Source organism: Rutilus rutilus, assembly GCF_951802725.1.
Source record: "Rutilus rutilus genome assembly, chromosome: 19".
In the NCBI taxonomy this organism is placed as follows: domain Eukaryota; kingdom Metazoa; phylum Chordata; class Actinopteri; order Cypriniformes; family Leuciscidae; genus Rutilus; species Rutilus rutilus.
Genome location: NC_140232.1, coordinates 3,855,534 through 3,876,381, shown reverse-complemented (window position 1 = coordinate 3,876,381; position 20,848 = coordinate 3,855,534). Strand labels below are relative to the sequence as shown.

The 20,848-nt window shown below is 37.6% G+C and overlaps 1 protein-coding gene across 2 annotated transcripts in view; it reads left to right on the top strand.

Moving 5' to 3' along the window:
- The window catches only part of nr6a1a (nuclear receptor subfamily 6, group A, member 1a), a gene marked incomplete at its 3' end in the record, with an annotated part of 139,762 nt that overhangs the window by 112,435 nt on the left and 6,479 nt on the right, over window positions 1-20,848 (top strand). For both annotated transcript variants that reach the window (XR_014625391.1, XM_084388797.1), the window contains 5 exons: window positions 11,760-11,990; window positions 14,937-14,992; window positions 16,775-16,941; window positions 17,154-17,363; window positions 18,839-19,093. Coding sequence is in view for 1 of the 2 variants with exons in the window: in XM_084388797.1 (XP_084244923.1) it covers window positions 11,760-11,990; window positions 14,937-14,992; window positions 16,775-16,941; window positions 17,154-17,363; window positions 18,839-19,093 (919 nt within the window). The remainder of the gene's footprint in view (window positions 1-11,759; window positions 11,991-14,936; window positions 14,993-16,774; window positions 16,942-17,153; window positions 17,364-18,838; window positions 19,094-20,848) is intronic.

Here is a 20,848-nt window from a genome sequence, read left to right as displayed (position 1 = left end):
TTCACTGTTTTTCTGCATTAAATCAATGCAGTCTTGGTGAGCAGAAGAGTCTTTCAACAGACATAACGAAATATTACCGACACCAAACCTTTAGGAATCGGTTTATTAGTTTATTAGTTTATTATGTCCTGTGCATGTTTTCATGAGAGGCAGACAAACACACATCTGAGTTTTTAAGCTCAAATTCCTGAAAAGGAATCCGACGTGTGTGTGTGTGAGTGAGTGTGTGTGTGTGTGAGTGAGTGTGTGTGTGAGTGAGAGAGTGAGTATGTGTGTGAGAGAGTGTGTGTGTGTGTGAGTGAGTGCGTGTAAGTGTGTGTGTGTGTGTGTGTGTGTGTGTGTGTGTGTGCGCGTGTGCGAGTGAGTGTGTGAGTGACTGAGTGAGTGTGTGTGAGTGAGTGAGTGACTGAGTGAGTGTGTGTGTGTGACAGGCCGAATGAGCCGGGTGGAGGGGTGTGAAGTGATCAAGTGTGTGAAGGTGCCACACAACTCCAGGTTTATAGGCTGGCCATGCACTTGAAAGAGAGGGCGACAAATTGAACCAATCAAAGCAGTTCGAGGTGTGAATAAAGGAAGCCCGTTTTCTCATTAAAGGAAGTCAGTCCTTTCACATACACTGGTCAATAATTTATGGTTTCTAATGCATCCTGCATAACACAACATCTGCCAGGAATGCCAGCAAATGGTTTGAGGGAAGAAGGAAGAAGGAAGGGTCAGTGTTTCAGTTCTCCTCTCCATTTGACAAATACGCCACCAAGGTATGAAGTCGCAGTGCAGACGCAGTGACGTGTGTGTGTGTGTGTGTGTGTGTGTGTGTGTGTGCTCAATACTGATCCATCTGCTAAAAATATGGGAATTTGCTTCTGCGAATGAAACTGTGATTTGGTAGCAGATGCATGAGTTTTAACAGTGGAAGAGTGACGTGTGTGTCCTTTGAAAGTCTCATATAAGCCTTATCTGACAGGAAGCGTGTGTGTGTGTGTGTGTGTGTGTGTGTGTGTGTGTGTGTGTGTGTGTGTGTGTGTGTGTGTGTGTGTGTGTGTGTGTGTGTGTGTGTGTGTGTGTGTGTGTGTGTGTGTGTTACAGTAAAGCTCTCAGTATGTTAAAGTTCACCGCCGGTATCTCAATGCCAATGTCATTGAGATGCGAAAGCTTTCAGGAGTCTCCTGTTGTCCGCATATTCCCACCCAGTCTCTCTGAATGGGAACACTGGAAACCCACTGAGTCGGCTGAGTGTTATTCAGCCTTTTGATGAGATCCGGCATGGCTCTTCCTGACGTTTATGCATGGGTTTAAAAAGTGGAGTGTTTTCAAGGCCGGACGCAGAATGTCAAAACAGACATTTTTAGCATTCAGATTACAAATGTGTCATGCAAGAAGTCAAAGTCAGGTTAAAAGAATCAGGTCATGTGACCCGAGTTTCCAAACTGTAAATCATGACTTGAGATGACGAGGAAAAGCGTTTTATTCAGTGCTGTTATATAGTGCTATTTTTACTGTGTTTAAAACATACAATAAACTTAGATTCATTGTTCATATATGTAAATATGCTCTACTTTAACAGTTCCCATGTTGTTAAGGCACAATTCTTTATATATATATGTATATATACGTTAAAACACACCCTTATCTTAACCCTAACCCTATTGTAAGTACATTAATTAATATTACTCAGTACTTAAATCTGTAATCACACGGTAACAAGGACACCTTAAAATAAAGTGTAACCCATTTTTTAAAAATTCATAGATTTATGGAAAGTGAACTGATTGACAGAAATGAATTGTGCCATTTTAAACCATAGAAACCTCACTATGTTGCTTAATTTTAAATCACAAACACACCATTTATGTGGTCAAACCTAAAGTAAAAATAGTGAAATATTTTTACAATTTAAAATATTGGTTTTCTATGTGAATATACAGTAAAGTGTAATTTATTCCTGTGATCAAAGCTGAATGTTCAGCATCATTACTCCAGTCTTCAGTGTCACATGATCCTTCAGAAATCACTCTAATATGATGATTTGATGCTCAAGAAACATTTATGATTATTATCAGTGTTGAAAACAGTGGAAACGGTGATACAATGTATTATTCACGATGAACAGAAAGATCAAAAGAAATGTATTTGCAGTCACTTTTGATCAACTAACGCATCCTCGTCTCTTCTGAACACTAGTGTACGTTATAAACACTCGATATCCACAGTCATACGAGCGATTGTTTTTCTCGTCACCCCTTTTTTGAAGCACATAATGAAACAAAATATAAAAAATTATAATCCCCCCCCCCCCGTCAGCCATTCATCTGTCATATATTCCGTTCATTTGCGAACCATTTCCAATGTTAGTAGGCAAACCCTCTCGCTTGAAGTCAGAATATGAACTTTAAACCCCGAGAGAGAGTGTAAATGAAGTCTTCACACCGGTATAACCCCGGACTGTATCTGCACTCTTGACCTCCTCTTCTCTCGGCTCCTGCTTTGAAAGCGCAGTGAAAAGACAGCGTTTGCACTGTACTCTTTCTGTCCTGAAGAGAGAGCGATGTCAGATGGCATGAATGGCCTGTGCTTGACTCCGCTGTGACGACGGGCCGCTGGAACTCCCTCTCGCATCCAGAGAGAAAAGACACGGGGCCGTGACCCTGTTTTTATGACATGAACTCTGTGTTAATGGTCCGTTGACCCCGCCGGCTCTTTCCTCTTCTCTTCGCTCTCTTTCACCGGGAAATATCCCTGTTTGTGTTTATCGCCTTGACTTTCTGTAGTGCTTTATCCTGACTTTACACTTTCAGAACGTGAAGATCTTTCAGCACACGCACAGAGAGAGGGCACAGTGCTGCTCCAAACACTTTAGTTTCAATTGATTTATCAAAGCGTGACTTAAATGTGTGCTTTTAAGTGCTATATTAGTTCTGTAAAGCCGAAGATATGTTCAGACAGTTTATTGAACCTGTAGATAAAGAAGTGAATGGCTTATATAGTATGATATATTAAGAATATGAAGCTCATACTCGAGGAAAAAAACACACAAAATATACAATTTGCTGCAGAAGCTGATATTGAACAGTTTATTGAACCTTTAGATAAAAAAAAAAATGTATTGCTCAAAGTATGATATATTGAGAATATGAATTCTCATATTCTCATATTCATGAGAATATGAAGAGAATACTCAAGGAAAAAAACTCTGTTTTAGAGCAAAAATATGCCATTTGCTGCAGACGCTGATATTGAACAGTTTATTGAACCTTTAGATAAAATGTAAAAAAAAAAATGTATTGCTCATAAAGTATGATATATTGAGAATATGAAGCTCATACTCAAGGAAAAAACCTCTGTTTTAGGGCAAAAATATGCAATTTGCTGCAGACGCTGATATTGAACAGTTTATTGAACCTTTAGATAAAATGTAAAAAAAAAAGAAAAAGTTTCTTGCTTATAAAGTATGATTTATTGAGAATATGAAGCTCATACTCGAGGAAAAAACCCTAAATATGCCATTTTCTGCAGATGCTGATGTTATATGACCTTGTAAGGTAAATCAGTGAGATCTTTATAAGAGTATAGCTGATACTTGCATAAACCGCTTATAAATATCAGTCGTCACTCTATATGTCTTTGTAAGCTGATATTCAAATGCTTAGTTTTATGATCGAATCTCTGTTTTAAAACATATAATGCAATGCAATACAATGATGATTGACAGATGAACAAATAACCTTCCTCAAAAGCCTGATGATCATATTTGATACTCACATTTGAATAAAGTAAACTCGCTTCAGTCCAGTAAGTGTTCGTCCTGAAATATTACTAACAAGATCAGGTCTTTCAGCCCAAAGTGTTGATCACAGTGATCATTCAGAAATTGAGCATTACATATGATACAGGACAGGCTTCATAAGGTGATTTACTAATGCAGATACTTTTGACCGAATCAGTTCAAATGAATTATTAATTCAATAAACCGTCATCACTAAATTGTAATGAGTGCATTTTGCCACTGATTCTTCATTTAACAAGCTGGAATTAAATACAGCTGTTTATCACTGTATTTTCTGCCTCACGGTTTGACTTCCAAACAAGCTTATCAGAGTGTTAATGAGAAAGAGTGATTAGTTTTTGGGATCTGCATGTGAAAGGCTCATTCTGTCCTGATTGTGGTGTAGACGGGGGTCTGGATCAGTGTTCGCTGAGCTCGTGTGTTTCCGCTGCTCCTGGTTTGAACCCTTTCTTCGCTAAGTCATCCGCGGTGAGCTAGCACATTCCTCGCATATTCACCGTTACCATGGCGACGACCCATCTGCTCACAGGCCGGGGGAGGGTGCGTGCATGTGTGTGTGTGTTTGGATTGGGCTGCGTCCGAAATCACACACTTCCCTACTATATAGTAGGTGAAACACAGTATGTGACAAAAGAAGTATGTCTGAGTTCATTAGATGATCTAATACTTCTGGTGAGATGAAGTGTGTATGTGATGGACACTTTACTATCCCATGAGGCCACAGGAGAGGATTTATCAATAACAGTGAAGCGACGCTGGTAGATCACATGATAATGACAACATGGCGGATGAAGTACGTCCAGATTACATTCATACTATATAGTGCTTTTTTAGCGGTCGTGAAGTAATTATTTATTCAAAATAAGTGTCTTCTCAAGAGAGCGAGCGATTTCGCTTGTAGAAATTAAATCTTAAATATCAACGTTATAATATTAAGTAAAACCTACTCCACTTTCTGATACTGGTGTTCCCATCATGCACTGGGGCATGCATAATTAATAAGGTTGCATTTTTCACTGTTTTATCATTGCTTCTGTTGTTTCATTGCTTCAAACTTGCTGTTTTGTGACGTCTAGAGTTCATTTTCTACTCAAAATAACACATTCATATTCCCTACCGTTCAAAAGTGCGATTTTTTTTTTTTTTTTTTGTGATGATTTCCCTCACCGTAAGATTTTTTTTTTTTTTGTAGTTGAAAGGAATTAAGACTTTTATTCAGCAAGGATTCATTAAATTGGTTACAAATGAATAGTAAATGCATTTACGTATAAAAGATTATATTTCCAATAAACGCTGTTCTTTTGATCTTTCTATTCACCAAAGAATCCTGAAAAATAAAAGTATCAAGGCAAGTCAGCTTTACTTATATAGCGCTTTTTAATCTGCAATACAGATTATTTCAAAGCAGCTTTACAGTGATAACAGGAAAATAATGCAACAAAGTTTCTGAGTTTGTTCAGATCTATAAAATAGTGTCATAGTCCAGCTTAAGTTAGTTCAGTGATGGTTCATTTTTGTTGTAAAAAAGTTATTAATTTAGTTTATATATATATATATATATATATATATATATATATATATATATATATATATATATATATATATATATATATATATAGCCGCTCTGGAGAAAACCGTGATGTCATCGTCCAGCTCAGATCAGTTCTTATATAATGGTGTCAATGCAGGCAGATCAATATTGTTGATATTGTTGACTGGTTTTAACATTGCTAACAATCAGAAATGTTTCTTGAGCATCAACTCATCATATTAGAGTGACTTCTGGAGGATCATGTGACACTGAAGACTTTAGTTTGTGATGTGATGCCACTGCTCTAATATAATTGCCCCTTGTGGGATTAATAAAGTGGTTAACTTTAACTTTACTTTGTGCATTGTTACGGCCACAGCCATAACACAAAAGAGGGACATTAACAAAGCTCGTTTCAATAGGGGAATTTATTATCAAATAAAACAAGAACACTTCCGCCCCCTAGAGGACAGACAAATCATTACACAAAAAACACCAATCAAAAATACATGCTCATGTAACATGCATATGATGGTCCTAATCTGTGTGTATGTGTGTGTGTTTCCCTCTGATGACCAGGCTGAGCAGCGCTCTTCATTTATATAGCGCGTGTAACAATATAGACTGTTTCAAGCAGTTTTACAGTGATAATAGGAACTAGATGCGAAAGTTCGTCGAGACAAACTTTAAGTTGGCTTGATAAAGTCGGACCAGAAAGTTTGAAGAAGTTTGAAGTTTAAATTAGTTTGAAGTTTAAATTAGTTTGAAGTAGTTTGAAGTTTAAAGTAGTTTGAAGTTTAAAGTAGTTTGAAGTTTAAAGTATTTAAAAGTAGTTTAAAGTATTTTGAGTGGTTGGTTAGTTGTCACAGATGGTTACTATGGAGTTTTTATAGAGTTCTTAGCATGATCTTGGCATTATTTAACACAAAGAAAGAAAGATAGGTTAGAAAGATAAAAAGGTTAGAAAGAAAGATTAGTTCGAAAGAAAGAAAGAAAGAAAGAAAGAAAGAAAGAAAGAAAGAAAAAGAGTAGTTAGAAAGAAAGAAAGAAAGAAAGAAAGAAAGAAAGAAAGAAAGAAAGAAAGAAAGAAAGAAAGAAAAAGATTAGTTAGAAAGAATGAAGGAAAGATTAGTTAGTTAGAAAGAAAGAAAGATAGGTTAGAAAGATAAAAAGGTTAGAAAGAAAGATTAGTTAGAAAGAAAGAAAGAAAGAAAGAAAAAGAGTAGTTAGAAAGAAAGAAAGAGAGAAAGATTAGTTAGAAAGAATGAAGGAAAGATTAGTTAGTTAGAAAGAAAGTTAGAAAGAAAGAAAGAAAGAAAGAAAGAAAGAAAGAAAGAAAAAGAGTAGTTAGAAAGAAAGAAAGAAAGAAAGAAAGAAAGAAAAAGAAAGAAAGAAAGAGAAAGATTAGTTAGAAAGAATGAAGGAAAGATTAGTAAGAAAGAAAGAAAGATAGGTTAGAAAGATAAAAAGGTTAGAAAGAAAGAAAGAAAGAAAGAAAGAACGAAAGAACGAAAGAAAGAAAGATGGATTAGTTAGAAAGAAAGATAGATTAATTAGAAAGAAAGAAAGATGGATAAGTTAGAAAGAAAGAAAGAAAGAAAGAAAGAAAGAAAGAAAGAAAGAAAGAAAGAGAAAGAAAAAGAGTAGTAAGAAAGAAAGAAAGAAAGAAAGATCAGTTAGAAAAGAATGAAGGAAAGATTAGTTAGAAAGAAAGAAAGAAAGATAGGTTAGAAAGATAAAAAGGTTAGAAAGAAAGATTAGTTAGAAAGAAAGAAAGAAAGAAAGAGAGTAGTTAGAAAGAAAGAAAGAAAGAAAGAAAGAAAGAAAGAAAGAAAGAAAGAAAAAGAGTAGTTAGAAAGAAAGAAAGAAAGAAAGAAAGAAAAAGATTAGTTAGAAAGAATGAAGGAAAGATTAGTTAGTTAGAAAGAAAGAAAGATAGGTTAGAAAGATAAAAAGGTTAGAAAGAAAGATTAGTTAGAAAGAAAGAAAGAAAGAAAGAAAGAAAGAAAGAAAGAAAGAAAAAGAGTAGTTAGAAAGAAAGAAAGAGAGAAAGATTAGTTAGAAAGAATGAAGGAAAGATTAGTTAGTTAGAAAGAAAGTTAGAAAGAAAGAAAGAAAGAAAGAAAGAAAGAAAGAAAGAAAAAGAGTAGTTAGAAAGAAAGAAAGAAAGAAAGAAAGAAAGAAAGAAAAAGAAAGAAAGAAAGAGAAAGATTAGTTAGAAAGAATGAAGGAAAGATTAGTAAGAAAGAAAGAAAGATAGGTTAGAAAGATAAAAAGGTTAGAAAGAAAGAAAGAAAGAAAGAAAGAAAGAAAGAAAGAAAGAAAGAACGAAAGAAAGAAAGATGGATTAGTTAGAAAGAAAGATAGATTAATTAGAAAGAAAGAAAGATGGATAAGTTAGAAAGAAAGAAAGAGAAAGAAAAAGAGTAGTAAGAAAGAAAGAAAGAAAGAAAGATCAGTTAGAAAAGAATGAAGGAAAGATTAGTTAGAAAGAAAGAAAGAAAGATAGGTTAGAAAGATAAAAAGGTTAGAAAGAAAGATTAGTTAGAAAGAAAGAAAGAAAGAAAGAAAGAAAGAAAGATAGATTAGTTAGAAAGAATGAAGGAAATATTAGTTAGTTAGAAAGAAAGAAAGAAAGAAAGAAAGAAAGAAAGAAAGAAAGAAAGATGGATTAGTTAGAGAGATAGATTAATTAGAGAGAAAGAAAGATGAATAAGTTAGAAAGAAAGATAGATAGATTAGAAAGAAAGAAAGAAAGAAAGAAAGAAAGAAAGAAAGAAAGATGGATTAGTTAGAAAGAAAGATAGATTAATTAGAAAGAAAGATGGATAAGTTAGAAAGAAAGATGGATTAGTTAAAAAGAGATAGATAGATAGTTTAAAGTTTAAAGTAGTTTGAAGTAGATAGATGGATGAGTTTATTTGTTTAAATGAGTCTCAATGGCTCATATAGTATATAGAACGGCAGTTTGGTTTAGTCTTCAAGGTGTTTAGATTTAAATTTTTGTCGGTTTGAATTTTTTAGAACTCCCCAATGTAAGTCAATGGGAGTTTTTGAATGAGTTTTTTCGAGTTTTGATCGTCATTTTTAGGAAAACCGTAAGTCCGATCAGTCTGAAAATAGATAGCACACTTAGTCAGAAAAGTTTGAGTGTCTGAGCCGAGTTTGGAGTATGTAGAGTTAAAGCTCTAGGAGGAGTTACATATAGAAATTTTTAGTCTCAGAAGAATAATAAGTTTAAGTACAATATCAGTAAGTTGGCTTTCTCAAGCCAACTTAATTAAAGTAACAGATTGTTTTGGCTTTACAGCAGCTCTAGAGTAAAGTTATTGTCCAGCTAAAGTTAGTTTAGATTGATTCACTTCCATTGCAAAGATCATTCGTTATTAACTTAGGGGCCGTTAACGCGACACCGTTCTAACAGAAAATGCGCTTCGAGAACGCAAATCTTGAAATAGGTTCCAAGGTGCAAGTTATCTCTGCGCAAACTTCAAAAACGTGAACCTGTGAGAACACTGACGGCGTGCTCATGCGTATTACATATTTAGTCTAAAGCGTTTGAATATATATGTGCGCAGGCGTGTAGTCTATCTTTACAAATTGACCTCAGCAAATTACTTGTCTGGCCTTAAAAATTCATAACACAGAATTTTGCATCGCTTCCGCGTATCCATGTGAACTGGAATCATTTGACAACGTTTTATCTGTACAGAGGTAAAGGGAGGGAGGCCTTCACAGGGGAGAGACTAGTGACACTTCAGGACTGCGTTGTCGTCGTGTTCAGGCGCAGGTCCTTCATCAAATCTGGAGTGTGTGTGTGTGTCCAGGCGCAGGTCCTTCATCAGATCTGGAGTGTGTGTGTGTGTGTGTGTGTGTCCAGGCACAGGTCCTTCATCAGATCTGGTGTGTGTGTGTGTGTGTGTGTGTGTGTGTGTGTGTGTCCAGGCGCAGGTCCTTCATCAGATCTGGATACGGCCTGGATCCGGCGGACTGCGGTAAACCTCGGGATAAACAGAGAGACTAATATTAGCGTAGACGCCATCCTTCTTATGATGTAACGAGTACATCAGGATTTATGGGAAGTGTTCCCAGTTCCGGCTGACCTAATCTATGCAGCCTAATATTGAATTATAGAAGTCTATAATGTGTTATGTGTATGTTAGGTCAAAGATACCCCTTTTCCACCAACAAGAACCGGGTGCTGGTTCAGAGCTAGAGCTATTGCCAGTTCGGAGTTGGTTCGACTGACGAGCTTACTAAGAACCGGTTTGCGTTTCCACCGGCCAGAGAGCCACAACAGAGCTATATCTTACGTCACTGCATACGTATCATGTTGCTCAGCAACGCGCGTGCGGCAGCGCCAAACACAAACACACCAGACTTGTTCGAGATGCATCGGCTTCTCGCAGAACGATCAGCACATGAAATCAAAGCACTGCGAAAGCGATCAAAAAGCACAAGGAGTCGTATGATCTCCAAACACTCCCGCAGCTCTGATCGGTCCACGCTGCTCCGATGCATCTCGAACAAGGCATCAACAATAATAGATGTTGCGTTACTATGGATGCTCATGGGTTTGCGAAAATAAATCGGCATCCAAACACGGCGAATCCAACGCGTTCGTGCAGCTCGCCGTAACTTACATAGACGGATATTATAATCGAGCTGCTATTAGCTCGACTAGCTGCTATTTAAAAATGGCGGTCACAAGTTTCTCTTCAGTCTTGTTGGCCACGGTAACCCCGCCCCCAGCCTCTGACGCAAGCGGTTCTTTCTTGGCTCCGTTCTAGACCCTGCAATGATTTGGTGCTACTTAAGAACCAGTTTTACTGGTTCGGAGCTGGTGCTTTGGCGGTGGAAAAACAAAGAACCGATTTGAAACTAGGCTCTGGCTCCGAACCAGCACCAGCTCTGCCTTGGTGGAAAAGGGGTAAGAGATGTGTTTTTAGTCTAGCTTTGAACTGATAGTGTGTCTGCTTCCCGGACAATGTTAGGAAGACTGTTCCAGAGTTTTGGTGCTAAATAGGAGAAGGATCTACCGCCAGCAGTCGATTTTGATATTCTAGGTATTATTAACTGGCTGGAGATCGCAATAGACGTGAAGGACTATAATGCGCTAAGAGCTCGCTCAAGTACTGCGGAGCTAAACCATTTAGTGCTTTGTAAGTAATCAGCAATATTTAAAAATGTATACAATGTTTAATAGGGAGCCAATGCAGTGTTGACAGAACCGGGCTAATATGGTCATACTTCCTGGTTCTGGTAAGAACTCGAGCTGCTGTGTTTTGAACTAGCTGTAGTTTGTTTATTAAGCGTGCAGGGCAACCACCCAGTAGAGCATTACAATAATCTAGCCTTGAGGTCATGAACGCATTAACTAATTGTTCCGCATTTGTCATTGAGAGCATATGACGTAATTTAGATATATTTTTAAGATGAAGAATTCGGTTTTACAGATACTAGACACGTGACTTTTAAATGAAAGATCTAGCAGTTTTTTAGGCTTCTTTGTATGCAATCGAGCTCTCTTTCCATGAAATGCGAAATACCTCTAGTTTTGTTTTGTTCTTCCAGTTGCGCTCCATTTTTCTGGCTGCTCTTAAGGGCCCGAGTGTGCTCGTTGTACCACGGCGTTGGACTATTTTCTTTAATCTTCTTTAAGCGCAACTGAGCAACTGTGTCTAAAGTGCTGGAAAAGAGAGAGTTCAAAGTTTCTGTCGCAATATCGAGTTCTTCTAAGCTATCCGGGATGCTGAGATGATGAAACTGATCAGGAAGATTATTAATAAAGCAATCTTTAGTGGCAGAAGTGATAGGTCTAACATATTTGTAACACTGAGTCTAAATGAAGTTAAATGAAGTTTACCAGAGACTAAATAATGATCTGAGATGTCTTCGCTCTGCTGCAGAATTTCAACGGCATCAACATCTATTCCATGTGATAATATTAGATCTAGAGTATGATTACGACAATGAGTAGATCCTGACACGTGTTGTCTAACTCCAATAGAGTTCAGAATGTCTTTAAATGCCAATCCCAATGCATCTTTTTCATGATCCACATGTATTAATCACCAACAATTAGGACTTTATCTGCAACCAGTACTAACTCTGATAGAAAGTCAGCAAATTCGTTGATAAAGTCTGTATGGTGGCCTGTATATAGTCGCCAGCACAAATCTCAAACATGATTTATCATTTACACTAGATAGTGTTACATTAAGCACCAATACTTCAAAATAATTATATTTGAAACAAGACTTCTCAGTGATTCTGAAGATATTACTATAGATTACAGCAACACCTCCCCATTTGCCTTTCAGACGAGGCTCATGTTTATAACCGTAATCTTGGGAGGTGGACTCATTTAAAGTAATGTAATCATCTGTGTGTGTGTGTTTCCCTCGGATGTCTAATCTGTCTATGTGTGTGTGTTTCCCTCAGATGACCAGGCTGAGCAGCGTTCTTGTCTGATCTGTGGAGATCGAGCCACAGGACTTCACTATGGCATCATCTCCTGCGAGGGCTGCAAGGGCTTCTTCAAGCGCAGCATCTGCAACAAGCGTGTGTATCGCTGCAGTCGCGACAAGAACTGCGAGATGTCCCGCAAACAGCGCAACCGCTGCCAGTACTGCCGGCTGCTCAAGTGCCTGCAGATGGGGATGAACCGCAAAGGTCAGAGGTCAACAGTCACACACACAGATCACACTAGATTAACCTGGCTAAAACATTTCACTGAACCTATGCTGCGTCTCAATCCGCCTACTTATACTACGCCCTAAAAGTATGAACTCTTTTTGTGAAGAAAAAGTAAATACTTCTGAGTGTGTAGCAGAAGAGAAATCAAGCTTCGGGACAAACTATCACGTCATACACTTGCGTCTTTTAACGGTTGCTCTCTGTCACAGTAAACTGACCTGTCAATCATCTTGTCAAAGATTAAATCCTCCACATTTAATGTCATCCTTCTGTATCGTAGAGAAATGCAGAAGCACGATGATCTGCAGTCGCGGGTCTTTCATGCGAGACTCTCCTCATATTAATGCATGATGCATTTAAAAGTTAATGGCCAAACAGATCTTTATAAAAGTCCACATTTTTATTGTTGCAGATGAAATATATCACGGATCAAATTAAATACATATTTTTCTATCAGGGTAAACTTTGATTAGTCACTCAAACCTCTTACCATTGGTCGCACACATCCGCCATGTTTTGTAGGTTTTTAAACACTTTTTACTCTTGTTTGTAGTTCCTCCTCCAAAGCGCAGTGGGTTGTGGGTAATATTAGCCGTTATAGTGAGCTCGGATCCACCCTTCAAAAATCCACCAGAAATAGTAGACCATCCAAGGACTTCTGACACACTCTTTTTAACATACTGTGCTTTGGGACACACTTACTCTAATCTCACACACTGTTAAGGATGGATATATGGACATTGAGACGCAGAGCTAGATTCAGATTCTTCTGCTGGTTTGTTTTCCAGCTGGTCGATCAGGTGACCTATACAGCTTGGACTAGTATGAACTGGTCCAGAAGGGAAAATGCATTTAAACCAATCAGCACTGCCCTCTAGTGACCATGTCTTACTGTCATATTATGTTTGGGTTAGGAAACATCTTCAGATGACTGTGGTTATATTGGTTGTAGATGGGTTTATCAAATCTCTTATGCGTTTGTTTCCCATTTGTACAGCATACAAGCTACTGTTTATACACTATAGCTGAGACACGTACAGAATATTAGTTTGGTTACACTTCATTTTAAGGTGTCATTGTTACAGTGTAATTATATATTTAAGTACTGTGTAATGTTAAGTAACTACATGTACTTACTATAGGGTTAGGGTAGGATTAGTGTTTGGTTGAGGGTTAGTTGCATGTAATTATGCATAATTTACTGTATGGTAAGTACATGTAACATATGTAACAAGGACACTGTAAAATAAAGTGTTACCGTTAGTTTCTACAAACGGTCAATGCAAAATCTTCCTAAAGAAAGAGAGATGTAAGAGATGCACTTTAGCATACTTTTAAAAAGAGTGCTTATGGAAATAATATACTTAAATGCAAACTGAATGCAATGATTTTACACACTTAATTGCACTTCAACTGAAATTAAATGAAAAAGTATTATAGTTTAAATTAAATGCAACTTTAGTGCTGCTTTTTCAACCACTTAAATAGAACCTAAATACATCTTTATATGAAATTTCATAATTACTCCGGTTGTCTTTGAAATATGGTTAAAGTGAACTGACAAGCGTTTATTGGTAAACTAAAATATATTCTGCTAAATATAAAATATAAATCTGAAACTTGCATATCATGTAATTAAATATATTTATTTTTATTGTTAGTTGCAATTTAATACATTTAGAATACATTGACTAGTTTAAATGTAATATTTAATAACACAGTACAGTTGAAATTATAGTTTCTTATCAAGTATTTCACGTGTGCTTTAGTTTGTTAGTCAACACATCGAAATAAGTGTGCTTCTTTAAAGTTTATGAAAACATTTGACATTATTACAAAGTGCACGCGGTTACACTTTATTTTAAGGTGTCATTGCTACAGTGTAATTATATATTTAAGTACTGAGTAATATTAATTAACTACATGTACTTACTATAGGGTTTGGTTCAGGGTTAGTTGGATGTAATGTAAAGCATAAATAACTGTTATTACTAAGGACACTGTAAAATAAAGTTACCTTGCATTTTTTAAAAGCGTACTTAAGTGTGTTAAGAAACATAGTCATGAAAGTGAACTCAAGTGCACTTAAATTGCCTTTTATTTCAGCAATATTATATTATCTGCAAAAGTATTTGCAAAATATTAAAGCTATAGATGAGAACCACTAACCACATATTAAGTTATATCTATATTTATATCTGATCAATATCAGACTAATTTTTTTTTCATTTTTTTTTTCCTACCGTCTAACGCACAAACGAATAACAAACACATCTTTGTGTGCATCTTTCTCAACTGTCACACGCTTTTAATTATCTTGTGTTGCACTTACTTACTGACACTTTCCGTTAACAGTAACGGATGCGACTGTTAATGTGTTATTCATAGTAAACCACGAGAGGTTTATTTAGTGGTTATTTAGGAATATTTTTCCTTGAATGGGGCGTTTGCGTGATCAACAACATTATAACAGTAGTATAACACAACATTCAGTGGCACATGAGACTCAAACACAGAGTACAGTACAAGATATTGCCAGCCTCTCCGCACATGCCTACTCTACTTTTAAGGCTTATTGCTTTTCTATATTATGCAAGGAATGTTAGACTCAAAACATTGATGTTAGGAAACTCTTATAATAGGTTGGTCATCAAAACATACCAAACGTCAATGTTCTGGCCAAAGAACGAGCAGCATTACCAATCCATCTTCAGCTTTACTTGCGGTTAGACTGATTTTGAGCTGTTGAAAGTGTGCCGCTATTTTTTTTTTCCAGCTCTTAACATCTAAATCGCCTACTTGAGGGACATACAAACCTCTTTAAATGTTGAAAAGAGGCGAAGCATTTCATAGGCACACAGAATTTCTCATCTCCAAGGTAAAATTTACGTTCAGTTGATGATGTGGTTTTGTGTTTTGCAGCGATCAGAGAAGATGGCATGCCGGGAGGAAGGAACAAAAGCATCGGGCCTGTGCAGGTACACACAACCCCTCACACACTTCCCAAACATACACACTTTTCCCTCAAAACTAAATCTGATGAGATGGCCTGGCCTGATCTCTCTGTTCTTTAGCATTCTTCAGTACTTGAATTTCTCTTCATCAGAACTTTTTTAAAGTCACAAATTACTGCCATTCATCCCGAATTTCCGACATTTATTAAAGCTCTTGTTTGCACCTGATCCCAGCGAACTAGAGAACGCGTCTTATTGACTCGGGCTAATTGCCTCTGCAACACACAATAGCAGGTTGCTTCATCTTTGACAAAATAAAACACTGTTAAAGATGACTCGAACTCATCAATTGACTTAAAAAGGGAATTTTTATTGCACGGCCTTGACTTAAACGCTGTTTTGTCTCTTTCTGTCAGATTCGCATTAAGAGCTCATGGAATTGCGCTTTGTGTACGGTCAATAGATAACATCTTTCTGTCCCTGTCCTGTGGTCTAAATCGACTACGAGATGAAATCGACAGATTCTCTTAAAGGGATACTCCACTGTTTTTGGAAATAGGCTCATTTTACAACTCCCCCAGAGTTAAACCGTTGAGTTTTACCGTTTTCGAATCCATTCAGCCGAACTCCGGGTCTGGCGGTACCACTTTTAGCATAGCTTAGCATAGATCATTGAATCAGACAAGACCATTAGCATCTCGATAATTTGAATGATATGATAATGATATGATAATAATGATATGACGTCCCCAGACGACCTGAAAATAGTCCCCAGCTCGGTAGACTATAGGGTCGACTATTTTCAGGCGCTGCGTCATATCATTACGCCTGCTGGACTCATGGTACGGCAGCAAAGTTTCTTGATTATTACGCAGGAATGAGAGTATAGTTCCTAGCCATATCAGCCTAGAAAATCGCAACTTTTCATTTTCCGTCGGTCTTAGTACACGATGTAACTACAGAAGAGTCAAGTTTTAAATAGGAAAAATATCGAAACTCTTTGGTCATTTTTTTTAGAGAGAGATGCTATTTTCAGGTCGTCTGGGGACGTCATATCATTATTATCATATCATTATCATATCATTCAAATTATCGAGATGCTAATGGTCTTGTCCGATTCAATGATCTATGCTAAGCTATGCTAAAAGTGGTACCGCCAGACCCGGAGTTCGGCTGAATGGATTCGAAAACAGTAAAACTCAACTGTTTAACTCTGGAGGAGTTGTAAAATGAGCCTATTTCCAAAAAAAGTTGAATATCCCTTTAAAGTCCCCCTGTAGTGAATCATTTTATCCCTTAAAACTCCTGATTGATCACCAAAATTACATATTTAAACGTTTTTTTTTTTTTTCATTGAAAACAAATTCTTCATGCCTTAAAAGTTTGAATGTAACGCGACACCCTTGCCTCATTTAGTATACGCGGTTCTATGAATATGCAAATGAGCCCCGCCTCCACTCACTCACTCAGCTCAGAGATCCACTCGTTGATGATCACACATTGATCTGATTGGTTACAAGGTAGTTTGTGACGTCAGAAACACCAGCGATTTCATTATATTTTGCAGAGATTTGAATTTTTATTTTAAAAAATTGTGAATTCATGCAAACAACTTGCTCGCAAAAATTCACTGAACAACAATAAATGATAAACCTTTGGCCTTAATGAATGACTTCCTTTCAAATTCAAATATGCTTGACAAACTTCAAAAGCATGAACAAGTAAAAAAAAAAAAAAGTCTTAATGAATGACTCATCATATTTTGCACCGTTTTGAAATTTAGATCAACAATTTCTCTTTGCGCAGATTTCCGATGAGGAGATTGAACGGATCATGTCCGGACAGGAGTTTAAGGATGAAGCTAACATGCCGGAACACACTTGGGGAAACAACGGTGACAGTGACCACAGTTCTCCCGGCAACGGCGTCTCCGATGGGAATCAGCCCTCGCCCGTATCCACACTTTCATCCAAGTGAGTATTCCCTGCTCCGCTGAACAGTGTGGAATTCAGTGTAGGAATAATTCACAAAAACTAATTTCCTTAGATGACAACGTTCGGCTGCAATGCACACGAATTTAAAGACTGGATTCCTTTGTATTCGCCTCAAATGCATTCAAATAAACATCTTCTGCATGTACGAAGTATTCTAACGTTTATTCCTCTGCCTTTGCTTCCTCTCGCAGCCGCTCTGTGGAGCTGAACGGCTACACCGCTGCTTTCAGGGAACAGTACATTGGGAATGCGATGGCCCAGCACTATCAGTTCCTGCCTCACCTGTTCGGATACGCCGCGCAGCCGCGGAGTCTGTACCCGCAGAGCCATACGCTCATCAGCCAGCTGGTGGCAGCAGAGGAACTGGCCCCGCTAGCTACGCCAATGCTCATCGAGGACGGGTAAACAACACCTCCGTCAGGCTGCGTCTACATTCACCCGAAAACACATCTTTTTCTTTACGTTTCGGCATTCCGGCCACACCAGCCGCGTTTCCATTGCAGATTTGCGCAAAACTTTTGCGATATTTTCTAAATGTCGATAAAAAACTATTTAGAAATGATGGCGTTTCCATTATTCGATGTTATTTGATGCTAAACGTCATTTTTTCCTCTCCTGATAAGTCATTCCAAACATCATGGCAATGGATGTTAGTAGGTTTACTTATATCTCAGCCGCCGCACTAGCCATTATTATTAATGGAAGGAGACGTATGTGTGTTATACAAGCATTAATGTCAAGGAAAGACCCTTATACTGTGAGCGGCTCATATGAGTGTTTCTCCCTCCTTCTGCTTCAAGATCTTGAGAAATTGTGGCATTTCTTTGTTGTTTAGAATCCAGTATTTCCATAATACTTTTGTCTTTTATGAGTTTAATGAAGAACTCGGTCTCGTCTTCTGTCCAAACACACCGCGCGATCTTTAAAGAATTAAGCAACATGTAAAATAATGCTAACAACATGCTTGCGATGTGTTAAATCATGCTAGCAACATGGTAAATGTTAACAACATGCTAAATCATTCTAGCAATGCGTTAATCATGTTAACAATGTGCTAAATATTGCTAGCAACATGTTAATCATGCTAGCAATATACTTGCAATGTGTTTAATAATGCTAGCAAAATACAAAATCCTGTTAGCAACATGTTAAATCATGTTAGCAAAATGTCAAATAATGCTAACAACATGCTAATCAGCTTGCAATAGGCTAGCAATGTGTTAAATCTTGTTAGCAACTTGTTAAATCAGGTTAGCAACATAAATTATGCTAGCTGAATGCTAAATGATGCTAGCAATGTGTTAAAACTAGCTAGCAATGTGTAAAAGCATGCTAGCAACATTATAAATCATGCTAGCAACATTATAAATCATGCTAGCAACTTTGATGTTTTGAACGATCATTCAGAAATAACATTTTCATAACTTAATGGGAAAGGTAGGAAAATGTTCTTAGAACATATTTTTGTTTGCTGTGAAAGAAAATTTACTTGCAATTGCTGTCCTGCGTCAAAACATGAGGGCGATTGTGTTTTAGACCAGACGTGGAGTGGCGATTGAGTGCGACCCGAACGCACCAGTAAGTGAAGGGATATTTTGTTATTAAAATGATCATACCAGAAGAATAGAGTGAGAACTTATTATGTCTGGTCTCTCATATCATCTCAGTGATTTATTGCATTTTACACATGCGCAGTAAGATGATTTCAGTGTGGACAAGAACTTTTGGAAAAGCTAGTGTGGACGGAGAGTGCTTTGAAACAAAAACGCTGACTTCAAATGTATCCGAATTAACAGCCATGTAAACCATCACATGCCACAGCCATAATGTAGGAATCCAGATGCCTCACATACCGCTCTTTCTCTGTCCTGCGAAGGTATCGGGTGACTCAGGTGGAGCTGTTCGCGCTGTTGTGTCGGCTGGCAGACGAGCTTCTCTTCAGGCAGATCTCCTGGATCAAGAAGCTTCCCTTCTTCTGCGAGCTGTCCATCGAGGACTACACGCGTCTCCTGAGCGCCACCTGGCAGGAGCTGATCCTGCTGGCCTGTCTGACGGTCTACAGCGCTCAGGTGCTCGGAGACCTCGCCGGCGTCACCGACAAATACACCCCGACAGACGAAGAGCTGCAGAGGTGAGGAACACATCTATGGCCCTATCATACACCGGTGCGATGCAGCGCCAGGCGCGACGCGAGTGTGTTTTTGCTAGTTCCAGCCTGACGCAGTTATCATTTTCACGTCCTGCGCCACGTTGTTTAAATAGCAAATGCATTAGCGCTCATGTGTGCGCCCATGGGCGGCTGGTCTGAGAATGAGGTGTGTGTTCAGGCGCATTGTTGGTGTGTTAAATTGAATTTGTTATTTCAAGAGCGTGTGAGTAATATGAGCATATAGGCGGGTCCACAACGCACGTACAATCTGCTTATCACACACACACACTCTGCTTATTACACACACAAGGCAAAGCACGCAAACATGCCAAATATTAAAAATTAAAGGATTACAATGCAAAAGATTATTATTGTGTTTATAAAGATATGGTGGAATCCGGCTTGTCCTGTAGATGTTCTGCTTTAACCTCACACACACACACTCACAGCTTGTTTTCCGCTTGCAAATTCTTCCATGTATATAGCGAATCCGCCATGACGCGAGCGCAACTGGCTTTTAAAGGGAATGGGAGATGAGACTCTGATTGGTTTAGATCACGTAAAGCCCAAAACACACCCATTACTCATTAAGAGAATAGAGACGTCCCTTTTAGACCATGCGCCGGGAGAACCAACCATTTTTCCCGTCGTTAAACTAGCAAAAGTGGATTCGGACACGACCTAAGTGCGCTTTTAGACCATAAAAGTCTCAAATTTAGACCATGAGCTTAGATCGGTAAAATAGGGCTCCTCATGTCTCCCACCTCTTTTATTCCCAGCTCTCGGTTTCAATCATTAAAAAGAACTGAATTAAAACACGGACCTGAGGAATATCTCCTCCCGCTCTTGTGTGCTTGTTTTAAATCATGGAAGCTAGACTGCTCTCCATGCTTCAGATACGCTCAGGCATCTGTGTGTGTGTGTGTGTGTGTGTGTGTGTGGGAGAGAACGGCAGAGTAAAACACAGCTTCATCTCGTGTCTGTCTGACTCTCCCTGTATTTCTCCTCAGAAATCTCACACAGATTTTTATGACTTCCTAGTGTGTGTTTGTGAGAAACTATTTGAAAAGTGCTTTTGCATTGCTTTTTACAACATTGATATACTTTTTTTCCCCATTGTTTTTGTTTTTTGTTTTTTTACCTCCATTACAGATTCATTATAACAATTTGAGTGAAAAGTTGAATACAATTTTTATAATATTATTTGTTATATATAATATATATTTTAGTAGTAAATAAGTTTAATAATGCATTTAAAATTAAAATGTATTTTTTTCTTATTTAAATGTTTGCATTAATTTTTCTTTCTCTCTCTCTCTCTCTCTCTCTCTCTCTCTCTCTCTCTCTCTCTCTCTCTCTCTCTCTCTCTCTCTCTCTCTCTCTCTCTCTCTCTATATATATATATATATATATATATATATATATATATATATATTAATATGAAATAGAAAATTGTAATAAAATAAATTAAAATGAAACAAACTTATTTTACACCATAAGCAGATATAAGAGTGTGTGTGTGTATATATATAAATATATATGTATGAATGAATAAATTAATGAATGTGTGTGTGTTTGTGAGTGTATGTGTGAATGTGTGTGAGTATGTATGTGTGCGTGTATGCATATGTGTGTTTGCGTGTGTGTGTGTGTGTGTGTGTGTGTGTGTGCGCGAGTGTATTTCTTAGTGTGTGTATGTCTGTGTGTGTGTGTGTGTGTGTGTGGGGTCAGTAAGAT